This window comes from Cimex lectularius, unplaced genomic scaffold, assembly GCF_000648675.2.
Source record: "Cimex lectularius strain Harlan isolate CLEC.00 unplaced genomic scaffold, Clec_2.1 scaffold2, whole genome shotgun sequence".
In the NCBI taxonomy this organism is placed as follows: domain Eukaryota; kingdom Metazoa; phylum Arthropoda; class Insecta; order Hemiptera; family Cimicidae; genus Cimex; species Cimex lectularius.
Genome location: NW_019394219.1, coordinates 4195274 through 4221151, shown reverse-complemented (window position 1 = coordinate 4221151; position 25878 = coordinate 4195274). Strand labels below are relative to the sequence as shown.

Sequence of the window (25878 nt, the reverse complement as noted above, 5' to 3'; positions counted from 1 at the left end):
GTGCTGAATGAAATTATGAATTATTACAAATCGTCTCTTTAGACAAATATTATACGTTATTGGATGATTTTTTTTTGTAGGATTGTTGATTTAATATTTATTGTTTAGGTGTATACATAGTTAGTTCATCTATACTACCTTTTTTATATCAGAATTTATCACCTATGAGAATAAAGATACATTGCAAAAAGGCTTAAAAGCTTTTAATTGAACTAAAGAAAGTATTGGCTGTTTTGCAAGTTGAGCTTGCTCCACATTGTGTTTTGTAGTCACCAATTCGATAGAGATGTTGAAAATCGAAATACTGATAATGTAGATGACCGCCTGCACATTTTTTGCTATTTATGTAGTAAACTTCATAGAAATGAAAGGTGCTATCGTCTTGCTTCACCCAACTTATTTCCTTGATATCCCGAACTATAGAGGGCTTTTTTCTTTCTTAAATGGAACTGCATTATTTTACAATTAGGTGGACGTGGATATTAAATTCAAATGCTGGCTGAAATAACAGTAACACGAAAAAGAACTGATTGTTTGGTTTTAATGGTTAAAATTATTTTACAAGTATTGCAACAAGTTTACAAAACATAGATTGACAATCGTCAATTGACTCTTGCATTACGAGAAATTTACAATTGACGTGCAACTTGCAAGTCTGTCGTGAACGAGAGGTCAGTCCGCATTACAACACTTGACAAGTTGGAATAATCATAGAAAATTGCCAAAGGATTCAACCAAAGGATTCGAACCCATCAAAATCCAATTAAGACACGTAACTGCTGCGACCCAACATGTACAGTAATACATGGATTTACATTAACGTGACTACACATCAAGACCAGTGCCCTTAATGCGGTCCGAACTAGTTATAACGACGTAGAAAGTTCGAAACGCAGAAGTGCCCAAAGGATTAGGGGAAAAGTAGGTAATTTTAAAACGCAAAACTGCAACTGAAGACAGTGAAATGTTTCAGCAGCGAGGATGTGCAGTCCAAGATCGGTGATGATCGTTTCATAATATTAATTGTCTTGAAAGTCCCTTGTGTTCGTTTTCTGTTCATAAAGAAACAATTTCAATATCGCTAATTGTCTGAGGCACCGGAATGCCGCAAAGAGTGAATCCTCTTTACAAAAGTACGAAGCAATGAAGAAGAGTCAATGACACAACTCAATCAATCTGCGATTCAGAAAAGCACAATCCTCAGACAATTAACACCGGCTGGGACACAGAAAGATACTAATTAAGTTAAACAATGCGGCATTTATTGAATCTCGAGGGTATCGTCTGTGAGATCGGCCCTCGGGTCGCGAAGAGCTGAGATAGCCGAGAGCATTATTTTATTTAAACATAGCGCGTAGACCGTTCCTTACAGGGCATGAATAATGAACATTTTGTCTCCACACGCGCGCTCTTTACCGCTTTCCAACCTGCGTGGGTGTGGAAAAAGGCAACATTTACAAAATTTACCAGAGTCTATGTTTAATATAGAAATAACTCTTGGTCTTGGTCTTGTTGAAATAAAAATGTTAGTGTCACGACCTTCGGATTTTATAGTGAACATTGGCAATATTTAATGCTTTCTCAACTGTCTTAATATTTTTCATGGCACTTTTAAGTTTAATGTCACCTTCAATTTTCGAATTGCTTCCGTGATTTATCCTAATTTCATTTCCGCGTCCTACTGGGCAAATTGATTCAATAATTGGGCTAAAAACCTAAACTATTGACTCGAGTATCGAATCCATACCTTGAACTGGCTATATTTAGATCTTCAAAAACATATTTATGTGAATCAAAAATGGCTAAAGTGCCCAAGGGTATTGAATTTCACCTCGCCGATTAAGGCGGAATCTAACAACGGTGAGGCAAGGAATTCGTCATCGAGCCTTTTTAAATTACGAAATCATTTGATGAAGAACATTTGAGTCATTGGCGTTTTGTAAAACCGGTACTTTATTTAAACGAAAAATAATACCAAAAATAATAATACCGGTCAAGCGCTTGTTATACCCAAGTAATAAAATATTTTGAAGTACAGACGGAATTTAAGACTTTTTCTGTAAGGAATTGTAAATAAAACGACTTAAATTAAGAGCATTTGTTGGGAAAAAAATTCTTTAAAAAATGAAGTAATTACAAAAAGACAATATATATAATGAACACACAGATGAATACTACACGCCATCGTTTAATTTTATTTTTAAAAATAACCAGAATCTTAAGTACTTTTCAGTCTTTTCCCAAATAGAAAGGCTGGAATAAAGTGGTGGCCATGGTACAGCTTACCGATCCAGTTGAATGAACTGAAAACAATTCTTTTACCTCTCTTCCTGAATATAAAACGAAATGATCCGAAGTTGGCTTTTTTTCCCAAATCGCCTTATACCCCTGATAGAAAGTCTCTTGGAGAAAAGAACCCCAGCTTTGTGTTTTTTGTGATCTAAGTTGATACTGTGGTTTTACTCTTTGCACTATCATTAAACGTTTACAACAGACCTTCACGGTGGCATTAGGTTTGTTTATTGGTAGTGGCTATTGTGGCGTTTTTAACGAACCTTCACTGGTAAAAGGAGATTGGTGAATCGTTATGTCAAAAAAAAAAAAAAAAAATCTAGAGCAGACCCATTTTCCATTCTATCTAAAATAATTTGCTATCCTTCATGAGTTCGTTTGGATAATTTCCTTTAAAAAAAATTCAAAAGCCAAAAAGCCAAGTCACGAAATCGTTATAGATATCATAGCTGAATACCAGTATTTTTTTTGCGTTTTTCCGATATTTTTGTCTACAAGTCTACAGTAGAATTGAAGGAAGACATCAGGGATACAAGCAGGGCGAGGCCAAACGTCGATTCCTTACATTTATGTGATTTTGCAAAAACAGCTTTACTGTTGAATAAAGACAGTTTTATCGAAATTGACTATTCAGTTTTTCTTATAAGATTACCAATTTTGTAAATTTGACATGATACAACTGCTTGGAAACAAAAATAACTACTTCTTTTTTAACAAGTTCTCAATTACTACAACCTGATTTTCTTTGAGGACGAAAGTCTTAATTTTATGTTTCTTTAGTTTACTAAGTTTCGCCCTCTTAAAATAAAAGTAATCTTGCCTTGTTAGATAACGACAGGTCACACAAAACTTACCATTTTCAATTCCTAATAATGTGTAAAAAGATAAAGACGTTTTTCTTTTAAATATTAATATAAATACGTATGAAATTTTGTTTTCAAAGTCAAAAAATTTGTTGAACCAAATTTTGTAGACTGATTTTAAACCTTATAATAATCATAAACTGTTTGAGGCAAAAAGTCTCTATATTAAGCCTCTTTAATTTACTAATTGCCGCACTTTTAAAATAAAACTAATGTTAACTATAAGCAGGGCGTAGCAAGACAATGATTCCACCATTGAAAAATTTGCTCTTCTCAACTTCAAGTAAAATGCTAGTAGAATAAAGACTTTAAAAAAATTAATTTATATAAATGCATGAATTTTTCTTTGCGATGTCAAACGATCTATTTTATTCAAATTTTTAAGCCTGAATTTAACCTGACAGCATTACGATATTTTTGTGGCAAAACGTTTCTATTTTACGTTTCATTAGTTTATTACGTTTTGTCATTAAAAAAGACTAGAATAGATCATAGATCGAAAAGAAGAAAAATATTTTTATGTAAGGTTTCGGTTGAAATGAAAAAGTTGAAAAATGGCAAAAAGGAGGAAAATACGAAAGGTTGTAGGAGTGGATCAAAGTCACGATAGCGCAAATGGTAGAGCAGATGCGTATTTAGCCGAATATCGTGGGTTCGAATCCAGCTCGTGACACAGACTTTTTTATCTCAACCAAACCTTTCAAAAAGATTAATTAATTTTTATTTTTATTAATGTGCCGGAAAAGAGGCGTTAATAGGAGTGTTATTAGGGTTATAAGCAGATTGGGCTAAGATACTTTCTTTTGTTTATGTCTTACGCCGTGCCAAATTTTTTTTCCATAACAAATTTATTTATTATGTAGGCTCAGAGTTTCATTTTCGACATAATCATAGTTAATTTTTACCAATGCATTACTCATTAATGATGAGCGATTATTTTTCGATCGGACTATCTGTAACGACTGTAATAATAATTCAATTTATATAAAAATACTAAACAGATCTGAATGATAATGTAATGTTTGTTTGAGTAAAATTATATTAATACAGCGAAGCTGTGCTGACCGAATGGACAGAAAATTCATAGACCTAGTGGCTCTTTGTTTTTTTGTTTTTTAATTTTTTTATATGTTATCGTAACCCCCTTAGTGGTTTAATTATCTGACGAATTTGATTTTGTCATATCATCATATTTTGGTAAATATGTTATTAAATACTTATATTTCGAGTTTTATATTTTATATTTCGAGACAGGTTTGTTGGTTTGTAGTACACTACCAACGTACTGAAGTCGCAGGCGTTCAATTATTGTACAAGAAAACCCATAAAGCCAATAATCAGGTTTATATAAATCATGGACAAAGGTGAAGTAAGATTACTGTCAGAAAGGTTTTATCAGTTTGAAAAGTGATTGAATGGGATTCGGGGTCCAATTCAATCACCGGGTTGCCACAGAGCCCGTAATCACATGAAGGTGCTTCAAGAAGGGTTCAGAACTTGTAACGTTTCCCGGAAATAAACAAGAAAACTGTTCAAATATATATCCCAATCTACGGCGGGGGTTGAAAGTTCACGGACGGCAGCCAGTTTGTCACATCAGAACGGGGAGAATTTCTTAACGTTTCGACCTTAAAAAGTCGGTTTCCGTGTTGCAAATCCAGTTTCGAAAGAGCACGTCTCGGCTATGGGGTCTATATAGGTCAAGCCCTCTCGGCTTGCCCACACCCTCCACACAATCAGACCATTCCCATCAAGATTACATTAGTTTGACGCAAACTCATTTTTTCCTTCACTCTATTGCGACCATCATCGCGGAAACAATACTGATTTTAAGAAAAGATAATGGCCGCTATTAAAAAAAAAATGGTTTAACAGTAAATAAGCCGGTCTGGAGTGTAGAGGTGTAATCTCAGCATGCGAGATCTTTCGAAACACCTTGCTCAATGCAAAAAGCAAGTATGATTTAAAATTCCTACGCCTATAAAACTTCACTTGACGAAATAATTTATTTCTAAAACACGTATATATTCTACTGTATGGCCAGTTTTACATAAAATTTCTAAATTTAGTTAACGCGAGCGTGTTTTTTACATATACTAAGAGTAATGTAAAAGCATAAATAAGCAGCAAGTTTGTGTTTTTCTATTTCTTAATATAATTCGGTTCAAAAACACCATTTACAATTTTTGAAAGTAAACCCCCTATGGCTTACAGAACAAATTAAATTTTTTGACAAATTTGAAAAACTAGGCCTTAGGAGTTTTTGGGTGTTGAACAACACCGTAGTTATCGTTTTGATTGTCATACATCTTGTGCGATTGACTGCTGCCTGTTTTGGACTGAAGATATGAAACCAGTTGTACATCAATCTCAACTGCTAGCAGACTATTTTATTTTTTAATTAACGAGGGTTTGCAACAGCAGAGGTTGTATCAACCCTCGGGTGCCGGTGTTTTTGAAAAAAAGCCAATTTCTAGGTATCGGGTTCGAATGCATGGACGCTGGATTCGAACCCGGGACCTTTACCTTACCAGTGATGAGCGCCGGGTCAACGCCTAAACCGTTGCTGCCATCGACGCCCCACTGACATACTATGATGCCCTTTTTATGTCGTATGCTTTCATGGAATTCTAAGGTAGCTATGTGGGCATTCTTCATAAGGTTTTCTTATTCAAAAAAGAGCAAAGAGTATGATCGTTTAGCTGGGCTATAGTGACATCTTTCATCTAATAATAAATAGGAATGTACTTACGCTTTCTGCATGTCATATCCTACAAGCATATACATTTCCTTGTTAGGCATAAGGACCCAAACAGCACATTACACTTTGTAAGTATTCTAGTTCATTGGGGGCACATTTAAGCATTGTCGCCTTCTTTCACGCTTTTAATAACAATTACCTTAAAAATACAGTTTAACGACATATTTAAAAAGAGAGGATATCATTTCTTAAATTACGGTTGAAAAGTTACTTGTGATAAAGAGTCATTCTTAAAATTCATAAAATCAAAGATTTGAGAATATTTCTCCTTGAGGTCTAAAGAGTTCATAAGCAAGGAGAGGGCACGAACTTCCTTCCAGGTGAAACCTGAATCTGACATACAAACCCAGCGAGGATAACAAGATGATGGTCAGATATGTCCCATACTACAAGTTTGTTTCTTCTTCACATTTACTTTTGCTAGCTTTTCTACTTCAAGAAAAATAGAACTCAAAAATATGTTTACAATTTTTACTAAAAAATCTGACTTGGTTTTAGAAGTCAAGATTTATTCAAATAAAATATTCTCGTTGTTGGCTTGAATTAGGTTTCGTAATAATTCTCGAGGCCTTCTCCATTACTAATAAACGTGAGTGAAAGTCTCAGAACTGATTTCATAAACGGACGTTAGATTGGTCGATTTATTGTTTTATTATTGCGAATATTATTATTATTGTCACAGGATTTATTTAATTACTTACACTACTTCGAGATCGAATGAGTTGGAACGCTAGAAGAACAATAGTAAGGAAAGAAAACGGCCTCCTCTTACGTTCTGGGATGTAAGGGATCCAGGACGGAAAAACGCGAGCCCCGATTTCTCCCGATAAGACGATCGTGTAACATTGTTCGAGAGTTAACCGTATTACGTGTTACAACTATTGCCGTCTCTTCGCTAAGATAAAATGTTACAGATCAAATAAGGTGAATTTTTAATTACCACTCGTGTACACTCGTAGAAATCAAGCCTTGGACTATTTTACACGGAATTATGAAAAATGATTAGTCGCATCTTACAAAATGGGTCTCACAAGAGTATAAAATAAAAACGACTAATGTTTTTGAAAATTAGATCGTTGATATAAAACGTTAAAATATTTATTTTAATAAAATCAGATACTATCAGCATTTTAGACTCATGATGTCTGTAAAACAGGACTTTAAATTTGTAAAGTCTTTAGTTTTTTGGTTGTAAAATGAATGAAAAAATGATATTTATTTCAATTAATTATTCTTTTTGTGTAAGGTCTTGGGTGAGATGAAAAAGTTAGTGCCACGAGCGAGATTCGAACCCACGACTGTCGGCTAAATACGCCGGTGCTCCCTGAAAGTCGTGGGTTCGAATCCCGCTCGTGGCACTAACTTTTTCAGACAACTAAACATAACATGATATCTATCTGTATTATTAATTTATTATTTATTAAATACTAAATGTCACAGCTTCTACACTAATTACAAAACAACAAAAAATCTACATATCGATAATAATTTAATAAAAAAGGTTTTTATTTTTCACTATAGTTATGACATTTTATTGATTCAAAAAAATTAATGACGCAGGTTGATACAATTATTATTTGACATTAGTTCTATCCAGATCAATTATTTCTGAATATTTTGCATTCTGACAATTTTTTAAGATGGGTTTGTGTTTAATGAATTTCCAAAAAGTATCCGTTATGTTTATTTAAATAATTCATAAATATTTACGTGCAAAAGTAGCAACACAATAATGTAAAAGATCTTTTCTTTAATTACTTTTGATGTTATACTTTATTTATTTGAAAATGTCAATTCCAAAGCAAAATTTTTGAAACTCTGACAATTATTTTTTAAATTATTCGTTTGAGTGGGATAGTCCTGTGTTAATTCAGTGCATGCATCTTTATTTAAGTAATTGGTAGAGAATTATTTTCAAAAATAGCTGCGTGTAACTGGGGTTGTCTTTTTTTGTAATGGATATAATATTTTGTTTATTTACAAATGAAATAATAACCCCAATTTATGTTAAATTGGGTCTTCCTGTATTATATTTTTAAATACAGGTTTTTTATTTCAATTATTTGATATCTGCATTAAAAACCGAATATATATTTGAGAGTAAATTAATCTTATAAATCATACTAATTTTATCTAAATACAAATCACTTTTTAACATGGAAATATATTTGGGATGGATATAAAAAATTATTTTGTGTGGATTAGGTTAGGTTAGGGATAGGAAGTATTAGGGTCGGGTTCCGATAGCGCACGGATTAGGGTTGGGGATGAGTTGGTTACATGATATATTTAAAAGAATTATTGATTCTATCTGTAACTTTAAAAAACATTAGGTTAGGACTGGTTAGGATAGAGTTAGGTTGGGGGTCATTTAGGGTTAGTTTTAGTGATAGGGTTAGAGACGAGTTAAGTTCGATAAGACGGGGACTCTTTTTTTTTGTTTTTCCGCACGGGCGCTTTCTACTCTCATTCCATAGCCCTTACCCGGGCTACCAGTGGGTTAATAGTGTTTGAATTAAGGAAAAAATTGTGCATTTTTTTAATGCGATTTGTTAAAACGGGTCGCCTGAAAGCTCCCAAATAGCTCGTCCCTTTTATTTTGCATCTCCAACACTGTTTCATACCGATTCTGCTCTCCATCTCTTGCCATGTGAACATTTTCCTCGTTTTGTTAAAATGGTCCTTACTTTTTAAGTAAAAATTTATCTATAAATAATTAATTGGAGGCGAAAATATTCTTGCCGAAATATATATAGTGTTAGGGACAAATAAGACTAGGTTTGGTTAGGATTAGGGACAAGTTAGATTATGGTTACGCTTACGGTTAGGTTAATTATCCATGATTCAATGTTTTTTTCCGTTAAGCGGAAAAAATATGAAAAAGCAAACGGCAAGTTTTTCCTTCTGTTTTGTTTGTATTACAAATTATTTGTAATAAGAGTCATGTATTAAAGTAGTAACAAAGGATTGGTTTGCTGAAGTAAAACTAAATTAAATAATTGCTTATTCAAAAAATAAATTCCACATTAACAAAATGATATTGGGTGTAATATATTGATTGCATCAATAGTACAATTTAGTTTTTATACAATTTAATCTAAATTTAAAAAATGTGAATAAATTTTTAAATATAAGACAACACATAATTAAATGTAAAATTATGCATATATGTGAAAGGTGAACATTTTCCAAGAATTATTAATTAATATATATATTTTCAAATAATTAATAAAAACTTGAAAATAATATACATCAAGTATTGTTTACAACAAATTGTAATCTAAGTTTTTTAATGTTTACAATAGAAAATCCAATGTCACAGAAATAGTTAATTAACTTGGTTGTACCAACGTTAAATTATTTTTCAAATACTAGATTTTTCTTTAAACTAATTGAGTGGTTAGTGTTCGTCTAATTAATTAATGGCTCTTATTTTTTTATTACTTAACTTGCAATAGCAATTCAATAATAATAAAAAAATTCTTTATTTTCTTTAATTATTATTATATTGTATTAAATTACGTTATTTAAAGAAAATATGCTAAGGTCTTGGTTGAGATAAAAAAGTCAGTGTCACGAGAGGGATTCGAACCCACGACCTTCGGCTAAATACGCCGCTACTCAATCATTTGAGCTATCGTGACTTCGATCCTCTCGGATACCACTCTCCATCTCAACCAACAACCATTCGAATTTTCTTTCTTTTTGCCGTTTTCAATTAATTAATTCATTTATTGAAAGAAGTAACTTAGTCAATTGACTACGAAAACGTAAATGGATATTTACCAAAATTAGAATTATGTTTGATTACCTAAATAATTTGAACTATAATTTTGATTGTATTTTTGAATAGTTAAACCGTTGGTCAAGAGTTGCCTTTTTATCGTTACCTGTAGTTTAAACTTTTTTATCATTGCGATTTTCAATTGGTGAAGCGAATCAGATCAAGGATAAAAGGCGAAACAAGACGGCTCTGGCAAGACCATTAATGTTCGAATTGATTCTCTTTGTGCCTCACGACGACGAAAATACAAACCAACAGTTTCGGCTGTTTATTGTACTTGAGTACACATAGAATAAACACCAAGGAAAATAAGCAATTCATGCTGAACTGGATCACTTATTGGGTCCGTCATCACTCGCGATTTTATTGGACTACTCATACGCTCTTCGCTGAGGAAAGGAGGATAAGCAATTGTTTAATTAAGAAATGACAAATTTATACCATGTATCAACAACGGATGGAGTTCAATTGTATTGCTGTTCTATTTATTTTGAAAAGAGGAAATCAAAATTTTATCGAAATGATCCGTGATGAGCTTCTTATTGGAGATTTTAAATAGCCAGGAGATAATGTCCTGTTTTCTTGGTTCTGCGGCCCGGCCAGCTACCTTTAGGTTCAGCGAGGAATTATTTTGTTTTCCAGATTAAGACATTGACAGGATTGACCTGTCAACGGTCGGATTTTCAACGCTTTTACATATGGAGTTTTTGGTTTTAATGGATACAATAGCCCGAGGTGAAAGCGGCCCATTTCCTCGCCTCCTGCACCGCCGACCGCCCTCTAGCGAAATGTCAAGGATCTCGGGGTGATGTAAGGAAAATGTGGTTCCTTGTTCCCGAAGATTTCTTCATGGTTTTTTTTGTCGTTGTTAAGAAGCCCGGTGCAAAATTTTAATGAGCATATCTCATGTCGTAGGCTGTAAAACCACAGAGGCTCTGAATAAATTGCAATCCACTCTCCTAAGAAGCTGACAGCTTTCAAATGTCAGCTGCTTTTTACAAAAATAATAAAAAAAATCCAATAATTTTAATCTTCTAGAAGAGCCCAAAATGAATGAATGTTTGTTTTTTGAAAACTGAGAAAATTGTGTCACACAACTTCCTATAGAAGGTGTTCAGCTACTCATGTTACAAAGTATGCCAGTAGATTCTACATTCAAAATGGAACCAAAAAGTACTAATTAACTATCGTCCGAATCTCAACAGTTTCGGAGTTATTCCCCCTTTTTTTATTTTTTTATTTTTTAATGATATGATCTTGCTTCAAATAAACAATCATAACTCCAAACAAAGGTTTCGGACAAATCCGTTGGTCCTGCTGGTACTGAAAACTACGTTAAATTTAGTATTCAATACTAAACTTGTAAACGTTGGTGAAATTAGCGTTTTAGTAGCCAGAACATTGAAACTTTTTTCTGAACATTGAAAGTTTTTTGAAAAACTTACTATGGTGATTCTAAACTATTTCCAAATTTAGAGACAAGCAAATTTCAGAAAAAGTACTGCATTTAATGTCAATTTTAGAGGTTTAATTGCTTTTTTAATTTTTTTCAAAGATGAAGAAAAGGAAAGAATCAAAATTAAAAACGTTTAATAAATTCATTCAGAACTTCCGTAAGTTTTTTTATTTGTTATTATTATTAATCTTTTCACCCTACCAATCCGTCAACCATGGTTTTTTTCTTTCCTTCATCACTTTCTTCATCTTCGAAAAAAGTAATTTATAAAGCAATTACTAAAAAAAGGATATTATATTAAAAAAGGATATTATCTAAAAAGGATATTAAATGGTGTACGTTTTGGTGGTCTCTAGGTTTAGAAATAATAGTTTAGAGTCACCATAGTAAGTTTTTCAACTTTGAAAAAAAAATAAATATTTTTCAAAGTTCTCGCTACTAAAACGCTTATTTTTCCAATATTTAAAAGTTTAGTATTGATCACATCTTATTGTAAATTTAACTTAGTTTTCAATGGTATCAACGGATTTGTCCGAAACCTTTGTTTTAGAGTTATCATTGTTATTTTGGAGCAATGTCGTAAAATCTTAAAAAATCGGAAAAGTGGAATAACTCCGAAACTGTTGAGATTCGGATCATAGTTAATTAGGACTTTTTGGTTTAATTTTGCAGAGTTTGTTGCACGAGTAGCCGAACACATTGTACACCTGTTTTTTAATGTCAATCTCTCAAAACTTTGCAAAAAATTATATATGTTGAAATCTTTAGAAAATAAAATGCTAAAAACGAATAGTTCAACTTTCTTAAATTCTACGTAACTTCCACATGTAAGAATCGGAATTAGACTTCTCACGGCAACCGTGAGAATCACCTACTCCGATGTGGCAGTTTGGGTTTAGACCTATTTCCTGTCCGTCCTACCCAGCTTAAGACATGCTTCAGGGATATAGACAACTAACTTAAAACTTATAAGCTAAACTTTTACATCAGTAAATAATTTCATAAGTAATATGAGTATGCATTCATTCCAATCCCTTTCTTCGAGTTTTTGGCATTCCAGGCAAATAACTACCACGAACATAGAAAAATCCACGTTTTTCCTAATATGGAATAGAGGACTTAGAAATTCATCTGCTTTGTTCAAGAGCGTACATAGGGGAGCCTACATGCTCTTTATACAGAACCAAATCACACCCTTCCATTGACTTTTCACTCTATTCAGTTTATGACTCTATTCTAAGTAAATCTAGCGACTTTTCCGACTCCGGTTTTCAGATGGCCTCTTGATACTCGAATACAGTAAAATAGTACGTTATAACAATTTTCACCTCTTCATCAACGAAGTATAAAATCTCACGGTATCGTACGGGAAAGCAGCTTCAATCTGTTTTTCATTTCGTTCCCAGGTTCCTTTTAAGTGCTTTTTTTTTCAAACACATCAAATCTGTTAGATTTACATCTAGAAAAAGCGTTAATGAAGGTTCATTTCGTTTCCTTGTGATCCCGCCGTTTTCAACATAAAACGTTTTCAACTTTCTAGTTTCGAGATTATTCCTTATAAACGTGCCGCCGTTTTTGCTGAAAACAAATCACAAAACAGTGGTTCTTTTAAATTTCTGTGGCTACCCGAATTTCAGAAGAGAAACTTCGTTATCTCGTAAGATTTCCTCTTCGGGTCTGCGAGGTAATGAACTTGTGGTTTGATCGTTTCCGGTCAATTTGATCTTCCTTCCACGCCATTTTGGTCTTTACGCGTTTCGACTTCTTGCCATCTGTTCGGGTATGAGCAAGGCGAGCAGGATAAACTCAGCATTGAAGACGGCGAGAAACTGATACGCTCCCGATAGACAAAAACACGATAAGCAGACCGAAATGTTCAGACACGACTAAACTTAGTTATCCTTTCATCATTTAAGCTCTATTTGAAGTTCTTCAGCCTTCTTTAGCGTTATTTTTTAAACCAGAAAAAGAAACATCCATCTCCAAAATTAGCAAACAACTACTGGTGCACTCACCAACAGTACCTTTAATAAGATCTTTCTTTCTTCTGAAAGCATGTTTAAGTACATCATAATACTGATAAACAAGAATAATAATTTCGCTATTAATGTTTCCGCTACAGACTAAAATATCAATCCTGGTTTCAATATTAAATGAAAATATAGACTTGTGACGTTATGTCGCTTTATTTCATGCAATTGGATTTGTATTTTAAATGTTAAGAAACGACATTTTAAGTTATATAATTTCACTTTGTAAATTCAAAACATTTACCAACGTTCACGGCAAGAAGAAAATACGGCTTTCGTCTTTCTTCTGAAGTCATGGTTGAGCCTGCAGTTCTAATCTTACACCGTATTACCTAATAGAACGTTAGATAACACCTCTAATAATTCTAGTTGCGTTATTATTTGTGAATTTTCTTGTAAAACTATACCACACGGTATAATTTGTTGCAGCACAAGGACAGTGCAGGAAACGAAAGGATGGGACGTGTTCAGAGTGCTGCCTCCGAAGGTGGACTCTGGGTCCATGGAGAACCAAGCCTGTCTGGAGTTCACGGTAAAAATCCTCAAAGTCATCGCATATCTCGTCACGTTCGTCATAGTGCTAGCATGCGGAGTTATAGCGAAAGGGGCTGTGTTCTTCATGAGCTCCCAAATCAGGCCAAACAGGGTCGTACCCTTCTGCAACAAAGATTTAGGTATGCGAGGTTTGCATTAAATGGTCAAATTTCTGTGTCTATGGGGTAGAACAACGTCCATTTCTTTCTTTGTTCTATATTTTTTTAAAATTTTGCAATAATTTATCTAGGAGATACATTCTGCATGATGCAGTTACTTGATTTTTGTTTCATCATATTGAGTATAATAATGAACTCAACAGGTCTTATGACTAAAAAAATAATTATGACATCATCAATGGCTACACATCATGATGAATGATGTTCTACCCACTGTCTTTCTCATATTATTAAATTTTTAAACTATACTCCAATAAATTAGACATTTTTTGACAACCCTTTGTATTATTTAATACTTTCTTCTTTTTGGATGCTTTATTTGTATATTAATACTGTATGGGTGAGCGGAAGGAACCAAGATATAAAAATTCTACCCTGATTTTTGATGACGATGTTTATAAAAAATAAACTGCTTCTTGTGTTATTAAGAAAGTATTTTCTACTTTCTTATACATTTAAAGTTCACTCTACCTTACATTGTATTTAATTTTTTTTTTTTAACTTTCCAGGCAGAGATAAGCAATTTGTAGTTAATTTGCCTCCTGAAGAAAGAGTTGCTTGGACTTGGTGTTTGATAATTGCGTTTGCAGTGCCAGAAATTGGGACATTAATACGTTCTCTTAGGATATGTATTTTCAAGTCATGGAAGCGACCTCCGTTCAACGACTTTTTATTTGTTTTTGTCATGGAAACACTGCACGTCGTAGGATTGGCCTCTCTTGTGTTCATCATACTGCCGGAGCTGGATGTCGTCAAAGGGGCCATGCTGACAAACTGTGTCTGCTTCGTACCCGCTGTTCTAAGTACGTTAAATCAGTGCTTTTACCAGTTGCTTGTAATAATTGTAATAAATGTGCAGGTCTCGTTTCGAGAAACACCAAAGGGTGTACAACGAGGAGCGAGAAGACTGAAGTGTACATGAAAGCGATAGTTGACATAGGGGCGATAGCAGCACAGGCGACGGGATTTGTCGTCTGGCCCATCCTGGAAGGCAGCCACCGTCCAAATCTGTGGCTCATTCCAGTCACTCTTTTCTTTATTAGCTGTGGATGGTGGGAAAACTATGTATCACGTTATTCGGTTTTTGGTACTATTTTCTTATATTGCAAATTATACTAACACAATTAAAAAGCAATTCAAATTTAACTGTGTAAATTTTACTTTGCCAAATGAAAGTTTTCTAGTTAAATGATATTTCCTAAATTTTCTTTTTAGTTTTTACAAGACCACTCTGGAAAGTAAAAGAAAGGTTGAAAAGGACACGATACTTCATTTATATTTTCATGTCAATCTGGAAAATCTTAGCATTTGTCATATTTGCTATATTAATAAGGCTGTATCGTGGTGAGAGTGTTCAACATCTTTTCTCCTTGTTCAGTCGAGGCTTCTCACAGCATAAAATTAGAATTACTGAGGTATTTTGACTCAATCTATTTTATATTCATAGTGAGAGTGAAATCATTAATTATTATTTCATATTCAGATAAAACCAACCTTTGGAACTACTACACTCCCGGATCTTGCAGATATTGTCACAACTGGAGAAATTGTGGATATCGATGCTGACTATAACACTGCCATTTATGTTCTGCTTATACAAATAACAGCAGCTTATCTCTGCTATATTTTCGGTATGTTGAAGTGATCATAAAATGTTTATAAAAGTTAAAAAAAAAATTATTTTGTTTTCAGGTAAATTTGCTTGTAAAATTGTAATCCAGGGCTTCAGCTACGCCTTTCCAGTAAACCTGACCATACCCGTGACAATTTCACTTCTCATTGCGCTTTGTGGTCTACGTCATGATGATCTTTGTTTCTTTCATCATGTAATTCCAGACTATTTGTTTTTTGAATCACCTCCAGTTTATTTCCTGAACGATTTTATTTCAAAGCAGGTGAGGCTAATAAATTCCTCAAATGTATTGAGAAATATTAAAGAAGAATTATATTAATTAAATTTTTCTTTAGCATGCTTGGATATGGCTTTTATGGCTTCTATCACAAACATGGATTACTCTACACATATGGACTCCAAAATGCGAGCGTTTGGCAACCACAGAAAAACTATTTGTACTTCCGATGTACGACTCGCTCCTCATTGACCAATCACTCGGGCTTAATCGCAGAAGGGATGATGAAAAAGATGTCAAAACAGAGGTAATTGATCAATAATTGATATAAAAGCTGCTAAAATTTAAACCGGAAAATTTAATTTTGAAGGAGCTTGCTGAGAGAGAAAAAGATCCTGATGAGTATTACGAAACGATATCAGTTCATACAGATGCAAGCAGCACAACGCCAAAAACAGTCAAAAAATCTGACAGCATCACTAGGATCTATGCTTGTGCTACAATGTGGCACGAAACACAAGATGAGATGATGGAAATGTTGAAATCCATTCTTAGGATGGATGAAGACCAGTGTGCTAGACGAGTTGCTCAGAAATATCTTCGTGTCGTCGATCCTGATTACTATGAATTTGAAAGTATGCTTTGGTGAATAATAATAACAGAAAGTAAATAATAATAAAACTCTTGTATTATTTTTAGCCCATATTTTCTTTGACGATGCCTTTGAAATAAGTGATATCAATGACGACTGGTCACAAGTGAACAGATTCGTCAAACTTCTAGTATCGACTTTGGATGAAGCGGCATCTCATGTCCACGAGACCCATATTAGAATCCGACCTCCTGTAAAATACCCTACACCATACGGTGGCCGACTTGTATGGACACTTCCTGGTAAAACAAAAATGATTGCTCATTTGAAAGACAAAGCTAAAATCAGGCACAGAAAAAGATGGAGCCAGGTAAATTATTTAATTAGAAAATTTTTCATTTTGAAAACATTTTGTAAAATTGAGTTATTTCTAGGTCATGTACATGTACTACCTTCTTGGACACAGGCTTATGGAATTACCGATTTCTGTTGAAAGAAAAGAAATGATGGCTGAAAATACTTACCTTCTAACACTTGATGGTGATATCGACTTCCAACCGCATGCTGTTAGACTTCTGGTGGATTTGATGAAAAAGAATCGCAATTTAGGAGCTGCATGTGGACGAATTCATCCTATTGGATCAGGTATTTAAGTTTAAAAAAATATTTTTGAATTTTGCTAACTTTCTCTGTTTTCAGGACCTATGGTGTGGTACCAGATGTTTGAGTACGCTATTGGTCATTGGCTCCAAAAAGCAACAGAACATATGATCGGATGTGTACTTTGTTCACCTGGATGCTTCTCACTTTTCAGAGGAAAAGCCCTTATGGATGATAACGTCATGAGAAAATATACAATTAAATCTAATGAAGCAAGGCACTATGTGCAATACGATCAAGGTATATTCTTTTATTTTATTTGTTTTAATGTGAACTAATGTATGTCTCTTGCAGGAGAGGATCGTTGGTTGTGTACTCTACTGCTTCAAAGAGGGTATCGTGTGGAGTATTCTGCAGCTAGTGATGCTTATACTCACTGCCCAGAAGGATTCAACGAATTTTACAACCAAAGGCGTCGTTGGGTTCCATCAACAATGGCCAACATTATGGATCTGCTCATGGATTATAAAGCAACGATTAAAATTAATGACAATATCTCTCTTCCCTACATTTGGTACCAAGTGCGTTGGACTAGTATGATTATTTACACTTTTGTGTATTTTGTTTTAAAACATAGTTTCTGTTTTAGTTTATGTTGATGGGTGGAACTATTCTTGGTCCAGGAACCATATTCCTTATGTTGGTGGGAGCTTTTGTAGCTGCTTTTAAAATTGACAATTGGACAAGTTTTTATTATAACATTATACCGATTATGTTCTTCATGCTTGTTTGTTTCACATGCAAAGCTAATATTCAAGTAAATACCTTTTACATCAGTTTATGTGAGGGTACAATAAAATTAACATACTTGTCATTTCTCTAGTTGTTTTTCGCTCAAATGCTTTCAACAGCATATGCACTTATTATGATGGCAGTAATAGTTGGTACAGCTCTTCAGTTGGGTGAGGACGGTGCCGGATCTCCTTCTGCTATATTCTTGATGGCTATGACGGGATCGATGTTTATAGCAGCGTGCTTACATCCACAAGAGTTTTGGTGTATAGTACCTGGAGCGATTTATCTATTGTCGATCCCGTGTATGTACTTGCTTCTTATTTTATACTCAATCATTAACCTGAACGTTGTATCCTGGGGTACAAGAGAAGTTCAAACAAAAAAAACTAAGAAAGAATTGGAGGAAGAGAGGAAAGAGGCCGAAGAAGCCAAAAAGAAAGTCAGGCAAAAGTCTTTACTCGGTTTTCTCCAAAACGGTGGCCCAACTCCAGGTGACAACGAAGAAGGCTCTATTGAATTTTCACTTGCTGGCCTCTTCCGTTGCATGTTCTGCACTTACCCAAAACCAATCGATGAGAAGCAACAGCTTGTCAGAATTGCCGAATCCCTTGAAGGACTTCAGAAAAGATTAGACGGATTGGAAAAGTACAAAAAATTTTAAATAACAAGAAATAAATTACATAAATATTCTAAACAATTTATATTACAGAGCTGTTGATCCACATGGTCACCACACAGGTCATCACCATCGCAAGCGGACCATGTCGGCTAGCAGCAAAGATCACAACCGTACAACACATGCATCTGAAGACCCGGCCGAAGAAGATCAACACAGCGACAGCAGTGAGACAGCCTCAACTGGTAAATTATACAAAAAATTACATTTAAAAACATACATAAAAAAACACCACTTTTTCAATAATAGGAGAACCGAAAATCGAAAGGAATGATGACATTAATCCATTCTGGATCGAAGATCGAGATCTCAAGAAGGGCCCTGTTGCATTCTTATCGGCTAACGAAGTTTCATTCTGGAAAGATCTTCTTGACAAATACTTATTCCCCATTGACGACGACAAAAATGAAAGGGTAATTAAACTTTTTTATATATTAAAAAAATAGATTTTTTTCTTGATATCACAAATGGTATCTTAATAACAATAAAAAATATTAGTAGGGTTATAAAAGTTAAAGATTAAATGCTGTAATTATTTTATTTAAACGTATAAAGAAATTGTAAACATAATGTATTAATAAGTATAAATTCCTATTATTTACAAAAAATATTGGTCAAAAAATTGTCTGAACTGCTCTAAATGTAATAAAAGAAAATTAATTTTGATGATTTTCTAAAAACAAATCTAAATTTTTAGTTTTATTTTTGTAATCAGTCTTAAAATATGTCATTACTCATTAATATTGTAATAGTTATATTTAATTTTTTTAAATTTAAAATTACTGATGTCTAAAAACAGAATTTTTTGGTTTGTTTAACAAAAAGCCATCAATATGGAAAGAAAGGTAACTTTTTTAAACGTACAAAAATTGTAACGATCAATTGAGAAGGAAAATAGAAAAGTATGAGCAGTTTTTAGACTCATAAATGTGTTTTAGGCACGAATAGCCAAGGATCTCATTGAACTCAGGAATTCCTCTGTCTTCGCATTCTTCATGATTAATGCATTATTTGTACTAATTGTTTTCTTATTACAACTGAACAAGGATCTTTTGCATTTCAAATGGCCATTCGGAGTGAAGACAAATATAACGTATGATGATATTACGCAAGAGGTGAGCGAAATCGGTCTCCGCCTGGCTGCCCTGGATTGGGAAAAAGCTGGACGGAGACGTATCTTTCCTAGTTTTAAGTTTGGGTGTTTGCTTCTGTTTCCAGGCACGAATTGCAGCAGATCTGAAGGAATTGCGGAACAAATCTGTATTCGCATTCTTCATGATGAACTCTTTGTTCGTTCTTATTGTGTTCTTGCTTCAGCTGAACAAGGACAGCATACACGTCGAGTGGCCTTTCGGGGTCAAGACGAACATAACATATATTGAAGAGACGGCCGAGGTATCTCCTTGAAATCAGGCTGTTCTAGCATGGGTCACTCAAGGATGTTCTATCTAATTGGGAATATACTTGTGTACATCTTGTCTTAGTGTGGTGGTTACCCATAACTCGATACCTCACTCAACCACTTAAAAGAAAAAAAAAATTATATAAACAAAGGGACTTTTTTTTTCAAAGACACATTAATTCAATAATTTCTCTTCACAACTAAGATATGCACAATCACAACATTTGCACGGATTAACTATGACTACTAGGGCAAATGTATTAAAAGATCTATTGATTTGGAAAAAACAAGACTTAAACTCAATACAGAACTGAATAAAATTGATGGGACTTGATGCTGTGAAGTTAAAACTTGACCAAGACTGGATAACAAACTGCATAACAAGTGTTTTTTTTTTAACGAGAACATGCTCACAAGTGTTTGTTAACACAAGTAAAGCACATTTGAATGAAGCATGTATATGTACATCATTAACAATATTATATTAAGGCCCTGACTAAACAACAAAACAAGCTGTGGCAGTTTCAATACCAGAACTCTTCTTTAGATATCATTTCTTTGATTATCATACTCTCATAGATTTTTCTTTCATCACTCACATTTCTTTCTCATGATTTCATTTCATTACATCAATTTCCATTTTAAAAACCAAACTTCTATTGAAGAATAGTAGAAAAACCTATTAAATAAAAAGGAAATGTGCCACAACTCCATGATTTATGTATGTCTTGTGAATAATATAAATATATAAATATGTATTTGAATATAACATGGTGTTTGGTTGTGTTGTTTTTATTAAGTTCAAGCAGACACACATTTATCATCCTCATTTTCATTCATATTCATAAATATTGTATTTTATCAAATTCAACCAACTTTATCCAAAAAGTGATAAATAGTTGAATAGATACAATATTATTCATTTGTTTTGAGTGACACATTCTTGACAGGGTGTCTTAAATATCACTTAATTAGAAAAGGAACACAATTTTATTTTGTCACACAGCTTACATTTGATTTTCAATTTTCTTTCACCCTTCTACCATTCACCTTCATACTCATAGGTCCATCGTTCTGTTGTTTTTTTGTGATTTTTGTTTTTGTGTTTGCTAACATGTGTTGTTCTCATTTATTAATAATAATTTGGACTGAATGTGTGTTTGCTAAGCCTTCTTTTTGATTTACCCAAAATTAAATTGCTGGGTTGAGTGCATGGATGTTTGTGTTTATTTATAAATTTTATCGATAAGCAGACAATATCGATATTATTTATTAGATTCACTAATTTCGTGGTCCGTTCGACCAATTAATATGTTACAATTAATTAAGGTTTTTAGTTGAGATAAAATAGTCAATGGCACGAGCGGGATTCGAACCCATGATCTTCGGCTAGATACGCCGCTGCTCTACCACTTGAGCTATCGTGACCTCGATCCACTCGGACACTAACTTCCCATCACAATTCAAAAAATTCAAAAGGTGGGGTTGGGATGGGAAGTTAGTGTCCGAGTGGATCGAGGTCACGATAGCTCAAGTGGTAGAGCAACGGCATATCTAGCCGAAGATCAGTGTTTGAATCCTGCTCATACCATTAACTATTTTATCTCAACTAAAAACCTTAATTAATTGTAATTATTTATTAGATCTAACTCAGTGTGTTGTCATTATTATAGTCTATCCATTTTTTAAATTGTTATAAAGTATCATATTTTTAAATCAAACACATAATTTTAACTTTTTTCACCCCTGAAAAGTCAATCTAGTCTGATCAGATAAAATATAAAGGAGCAAATTACTTCCAGGGATTTGTTGATGTTTGTTTTTCATGTTCACAACTTGGGAAACTCAGTGCTTTTTTCATGTTGTTGCCCTGTGTTCCCTTTCTTTTTACCACAGCAAACATCAAGTTTTCTACCTAACTGTTCCAGCATTAATTTTAATTGTTACACCCTTTTATTGTTTCTACTAAAACAAAAATGATCCAAAGAACAGTAATTACTTTTAAAGTTTCAAATGCCTACTGTATATTGAAATGTGTGTAAATTATCTTTTCTTGTAAATCAAATTGTACATGTCGCTTGAAAATTTTGCACTAAATATTTAAATGCTATCAGTAAATAGTAGTAAAAAGTTGAAGTAAAAGCATGTTCTTTATATGTTGTTACAATTTAAATTAAACTGTTGCACATTTATCTGGTAGATTTTAATAATTTAAGAAAAAGAGAACATAATAACTGTACATATTACTGATCTTTGGTTAATTAATAAATTAACTGTTTTCACAAAAAATTGAAGTACATGAGTTATTGCTAATTTATTTCTATGATATGTTGAGCTAATGAATATTTTTTTATATATTTTAGGTACTCATTTCTAAAGAGTATCTCCAACTTGAGCCAATTGGTCTTGTCTTTGTGTTCTTTTTTGCATTGATTATTATCATTCAGTTTATCGCTATGTTGTTCCATCGTTTTGGAACTATTTCCCACATTTTGGCATCGACAGAACTTAACTTGTGTTGTAATAAGAAGGTGTGTAATAAATTAATTTTTTGTTTGCATGAACACAAAAAATAATTTTCTTATTGCTTAAAATCAATTTTTTTTAGGTTGAAGAAATGTCTCAGGAAACGCTACTGGATAAACAAGCTGTTGACATTGTCAGACATCTTCAAAGACTGAAAGGTATCAACGGCGATTATGACAATGATTCCGGATCCAGTGGTGATAGAGTTGGACGAAGGAGGACTATTTATAATCTCGAGAAACAGAAACAGAAGACTAGAACAATCGGAACACTCGACGTAGCCTTCAGGAAGAGATTCTTGCAGATGAAAATGGAAGATGGTGAAGATGCCGAACATGGTAAGATGGCTTTCATTGTAAATGTAATAGTGAAATAAAACATTTCAATTGATTTTGCAGGAACTCCAGTTCTTGGGCGCAAGCTCACAATGAGAAGAGAAGTCAGGGAAGCTCTCGAGGTGAGAAGAAGATCTCTTCAAGCAGAGAGAAGGAAATCTCAAATGCAAACATTAGGCGCTCACAACAACATCATACGAGGACAAAGAATATCAAATGCTGGTGTTAGTGTGAAAGACTTGTTTGAAGGCCACAACCCAGCCTACGAACCTGGCGAAGATGAAAACAATTCCCTAAAGCTGACCAATGTCGCCAGAAATTGGGCTGAACTGGAAAAGAATGGAAATGCACGCTTATAAATGAATTTCAAAATTTCTTACTCTGTTGTAAATATTTCATCGTTTTATGTATGTGTGTGAATATTTATTCAAAACATATCCATGTGTTTTATTGCTCAACATGCTGCAGGGGCTGCATTTTTATATGTTTTTTATTAATTATACAATGCTGTTTGATTGAGCATTGTCTGTATTGAAAATTCAAATTTATGGGGTTTTGTAACAATTGTGATAAATATAAGGCCCAAAATTTATAACACCCTCCAGATATTATTGTGATCAATATTTTTGTTATAATTTAATCACTTACATTAAGAACAAATATTTTGTCAAAACATTCATTGTAAAAAATAAAATGCAATGAAGTATTAAATAATTTAATGATTTTTTGTTGCTTTTATTGATCCAAGTCTATTACAAAAATAGACTGAAGCCTGTTGGCTCGGGAGAATCACTTTCATAGTGGCAAAGGGTGAAGCAATTTAATGTAAGTTGTCTAATTGAGCTACAAAGATCGACATTATCTTTGTTTGAAGAGGACATAATCCATTTAACTATTCAAGTTCCCTACGAAAATCGGATTGAACGCACATCGTTTCAACAGTGTCTAATCAATTTTGAAAACAAGCCCAGTTAGGAATGCTGAAAATAATTTTTTACCAAAAGGCAGTAATCCTTTATACTTTTATTAATAATTTTATTTACTAAAACGATACATTGTTGAATTTATGTAAATTAAATGCAATTAATCAGAATTTACTTAATTATCTGAACAACTACCATCCAACAATTCAATCAAAGTTTTTAAAATTATTAATAATACATAATATACATATTGTAGAAATGATCACTGATGACTGATTTATCCAAGTTCTAATCTGTACATGCATGTACAGATTAGAACTGTACAGAACTGAGCCTATCACTTCTCGCAGTCCATCAGCAATTCAAGATTTTGTAATTTGCAATAAATTACCCACCCTGGGTGTTGGCAGTCTGGAGTCAGACATCGGTCTTGTCTTTTCATCTGCCAAGGTTGGGGGCTCCAGAGGCTATCAACAGCTAGATCATTTTAGCTCCCAACGCAATAACTTTCCAGATGCAAACCCGCCCACTCTTACTCATTCTTATATGCATTATTTCCTACTCACATGCCTTTCATTCTGTTTGTGTGGTGATATTCCCTCAACAACCTTCACTCATAACATATAACTAACCTAATTGAGGATTGATAGGGGTACTCAATATTCTACCGTCGGCCCTCTCACACTACACGATCATGCTAATAATTACATTCAGTCTAAATACATACAAAGAAACACAAGACATCTACTAAACTGTCTATAAAGCACTATATACTAGGCCCAAAAGTGAGTGTCCAAGTGTCAACCACGCCAATTCTTAATCGAGGGAGGATGACCCTTCTCCTACAAGTCAGATTTTCCGAGGGACACCTATCAATAGTGACCTTGATATATGAGAGTTTCCGCCATATATCAACACTGCCACTTTCTTTTAATCATACTTTTTACTGCAATTTTAGTGTCAAAGTGCCAGATTGCAGTGGTTTAAGTCCAGAGGTTGTACATCCTGGTGTAGAAATGGCCAGAAAATAAAAATTAGGGGAAACTTTTTTTTACAAAGATATTTCAACCATGAGGTTATATGAACCCTCAGGGTGCTGGTGTTTTTGAAAAAAAGACCATTTCCAAATATGTCGGGTTCGAATGCAATGCTGCTGGAATTGAACCTGGGACTTTTGCCTTACAGTGATGAGCATTATGCCAACGCCTAAACAGTTGCTGCCTCCAAAGCCCCTGAACTTATTTTTAAAAGACAATCGACAAATATTTTTATATTGTTATGAACTTTGTTTGGTATTGAGAAATGATCTTGTGATTCAAAAGAATTTTTTTCAATTTGCACTAAATGATTTTATCATATAAATGCTATAATATAATGGCACAAAAGTTCAGACAAAAAAACAATTCATTTTCAACACACTGCCCTTTCATATTACCACTTTATTATTTAATGTTTACAATTTTATTTGAAAATACAGAGTAAATGAATTTTTTAATTATTGTTAATAAAAGAAAGAGGGGTTAAATAATTTTCATCTACACCTACACAGCTCTAGCCAAGCTTTGTCTCTTTATTTTTCCCTTTTGTTTGCCATGACAATGGCGTTTCATGTTTGTTTTTCTTCGTAAAATGACAATTTGGCACAGAGAGAGAATGTATTAAGGATTAATTGAATAAAGAAAAGTTGTAATTTCAGTTGGCTTGTTTGCTTATGTTTCTCAAATTTAGGTAATCCTTCCATCTGACATCATTATAAAAGCAGTAGTCTTGCAACTCATCTTATCAAAAAAAGTAATTATGCTTTCATATAGGGTACTGCTTTTCATATATTTTAATTACTTCTTATATATTGTAGTTTTTTGTTTGATTACAGTATCAAGAAGGCTTATTCCTAAAAAAAGTATTGGTGAAAAATTTTCAGAAAAATCAAAACTTTCTCATATTTGAATGTTTGTAACAAAACTTATACTACTGTTTTTTTAATAAATTGTAAACATTATTTTCGTTCAGGGACATATAATTAACACATAAACAAGGGATAGATAGCATCAAAAGGGATGGTCATTTCAAAAGTAAATTAATCCCCTCTGTGCCCTCTTGGTTGATAAAAGGGTCGCTATCTGTTGAATATTTATTGGAAATCTGGCCAAAGGAGAGTTTGGGCGAACAGCGCAAAAGAATAGAGATTTTTCGGACATAAATAATCCATCGTCGTTCAATTCTGGGTCAGACTGGAGGATGAGATCAACTACTGTACAATCCGCCACAATTTTATTTATT

At 33.5% G+C, this 25878-nt stretch overlaps 1 protein-coding gene across 2 annotated transcripts in view; it reads left to right on the top strand.

Moving 5' to 3' along the window:
- The window catches only part of LOC106666781, a 62300-nt gene extending 38629 nt beyond the window's left edge, over nt 1-23671 (top strand). The window contains exons 3-22 of one of the 2 annotated variants that reach the window (XM_014394212.2): nt 13616-13860; nt 14409-14702; nt 14759-14986; nt 15115-15314; nt 15383-15530; nt 15592-15794; nt 15868-16056; nt 16120-16384; nt 16449-16711; nt 16776-16986; nt 17041-17241; nt 17296-17522; nt 17591-17758; nt 17825-18381; nt 18446-18597; nt 18662-18825; nt 19631-19807; nt 22178-22345; nt 22423-22678; nt 22739-23671. In XM_014394212.2, coding sequence (XP_014249698.1) covers nt 13616-13860; nt 14409-14702; nt 14759-14986; nt 15115-15314; nt 15383-15530; nt 15592-15794; nt 15868-16056; nt 16120-16384; nt 16449-16711; nt 16776-16986; nt 17041-17241; nt 17296-17522; nt 17591-17758; nt 17825-18381; nt 18446-18597; nt 18662-18825; nt 19631-19807; nt 22178-22345; nt 22423-22678; nt 22739-23034 — 4612 coding nt within the window. In that variant the 3' untranslated portion in view covers nt 23035-23671. Of the gene's footprint in view, nt 1-13615; nt 13861-14408; nt 14703-14758; nt 14987-15114; nt 15315-15382; nt 15531-15591; nt 15795-15867; nt 16057-16119; nt 16385-16448; nt 16712-16775; nt 16987-17040; nt 17242-17295; nt 17523-17590; nt 17759-17824; nt 18382-18445; nt 18598-18661; nt 18826-19350; nt 19528-19630; nt 19808-22177; nt 22346-22422; nt 22679-22738 lie in introns of both variants that reach the window. The other variant, XM_014394213.2, reaches the window with a different exon arrangement.
- Nucleotides 23672-25878: the final 2207 nt, after the last annotated feature.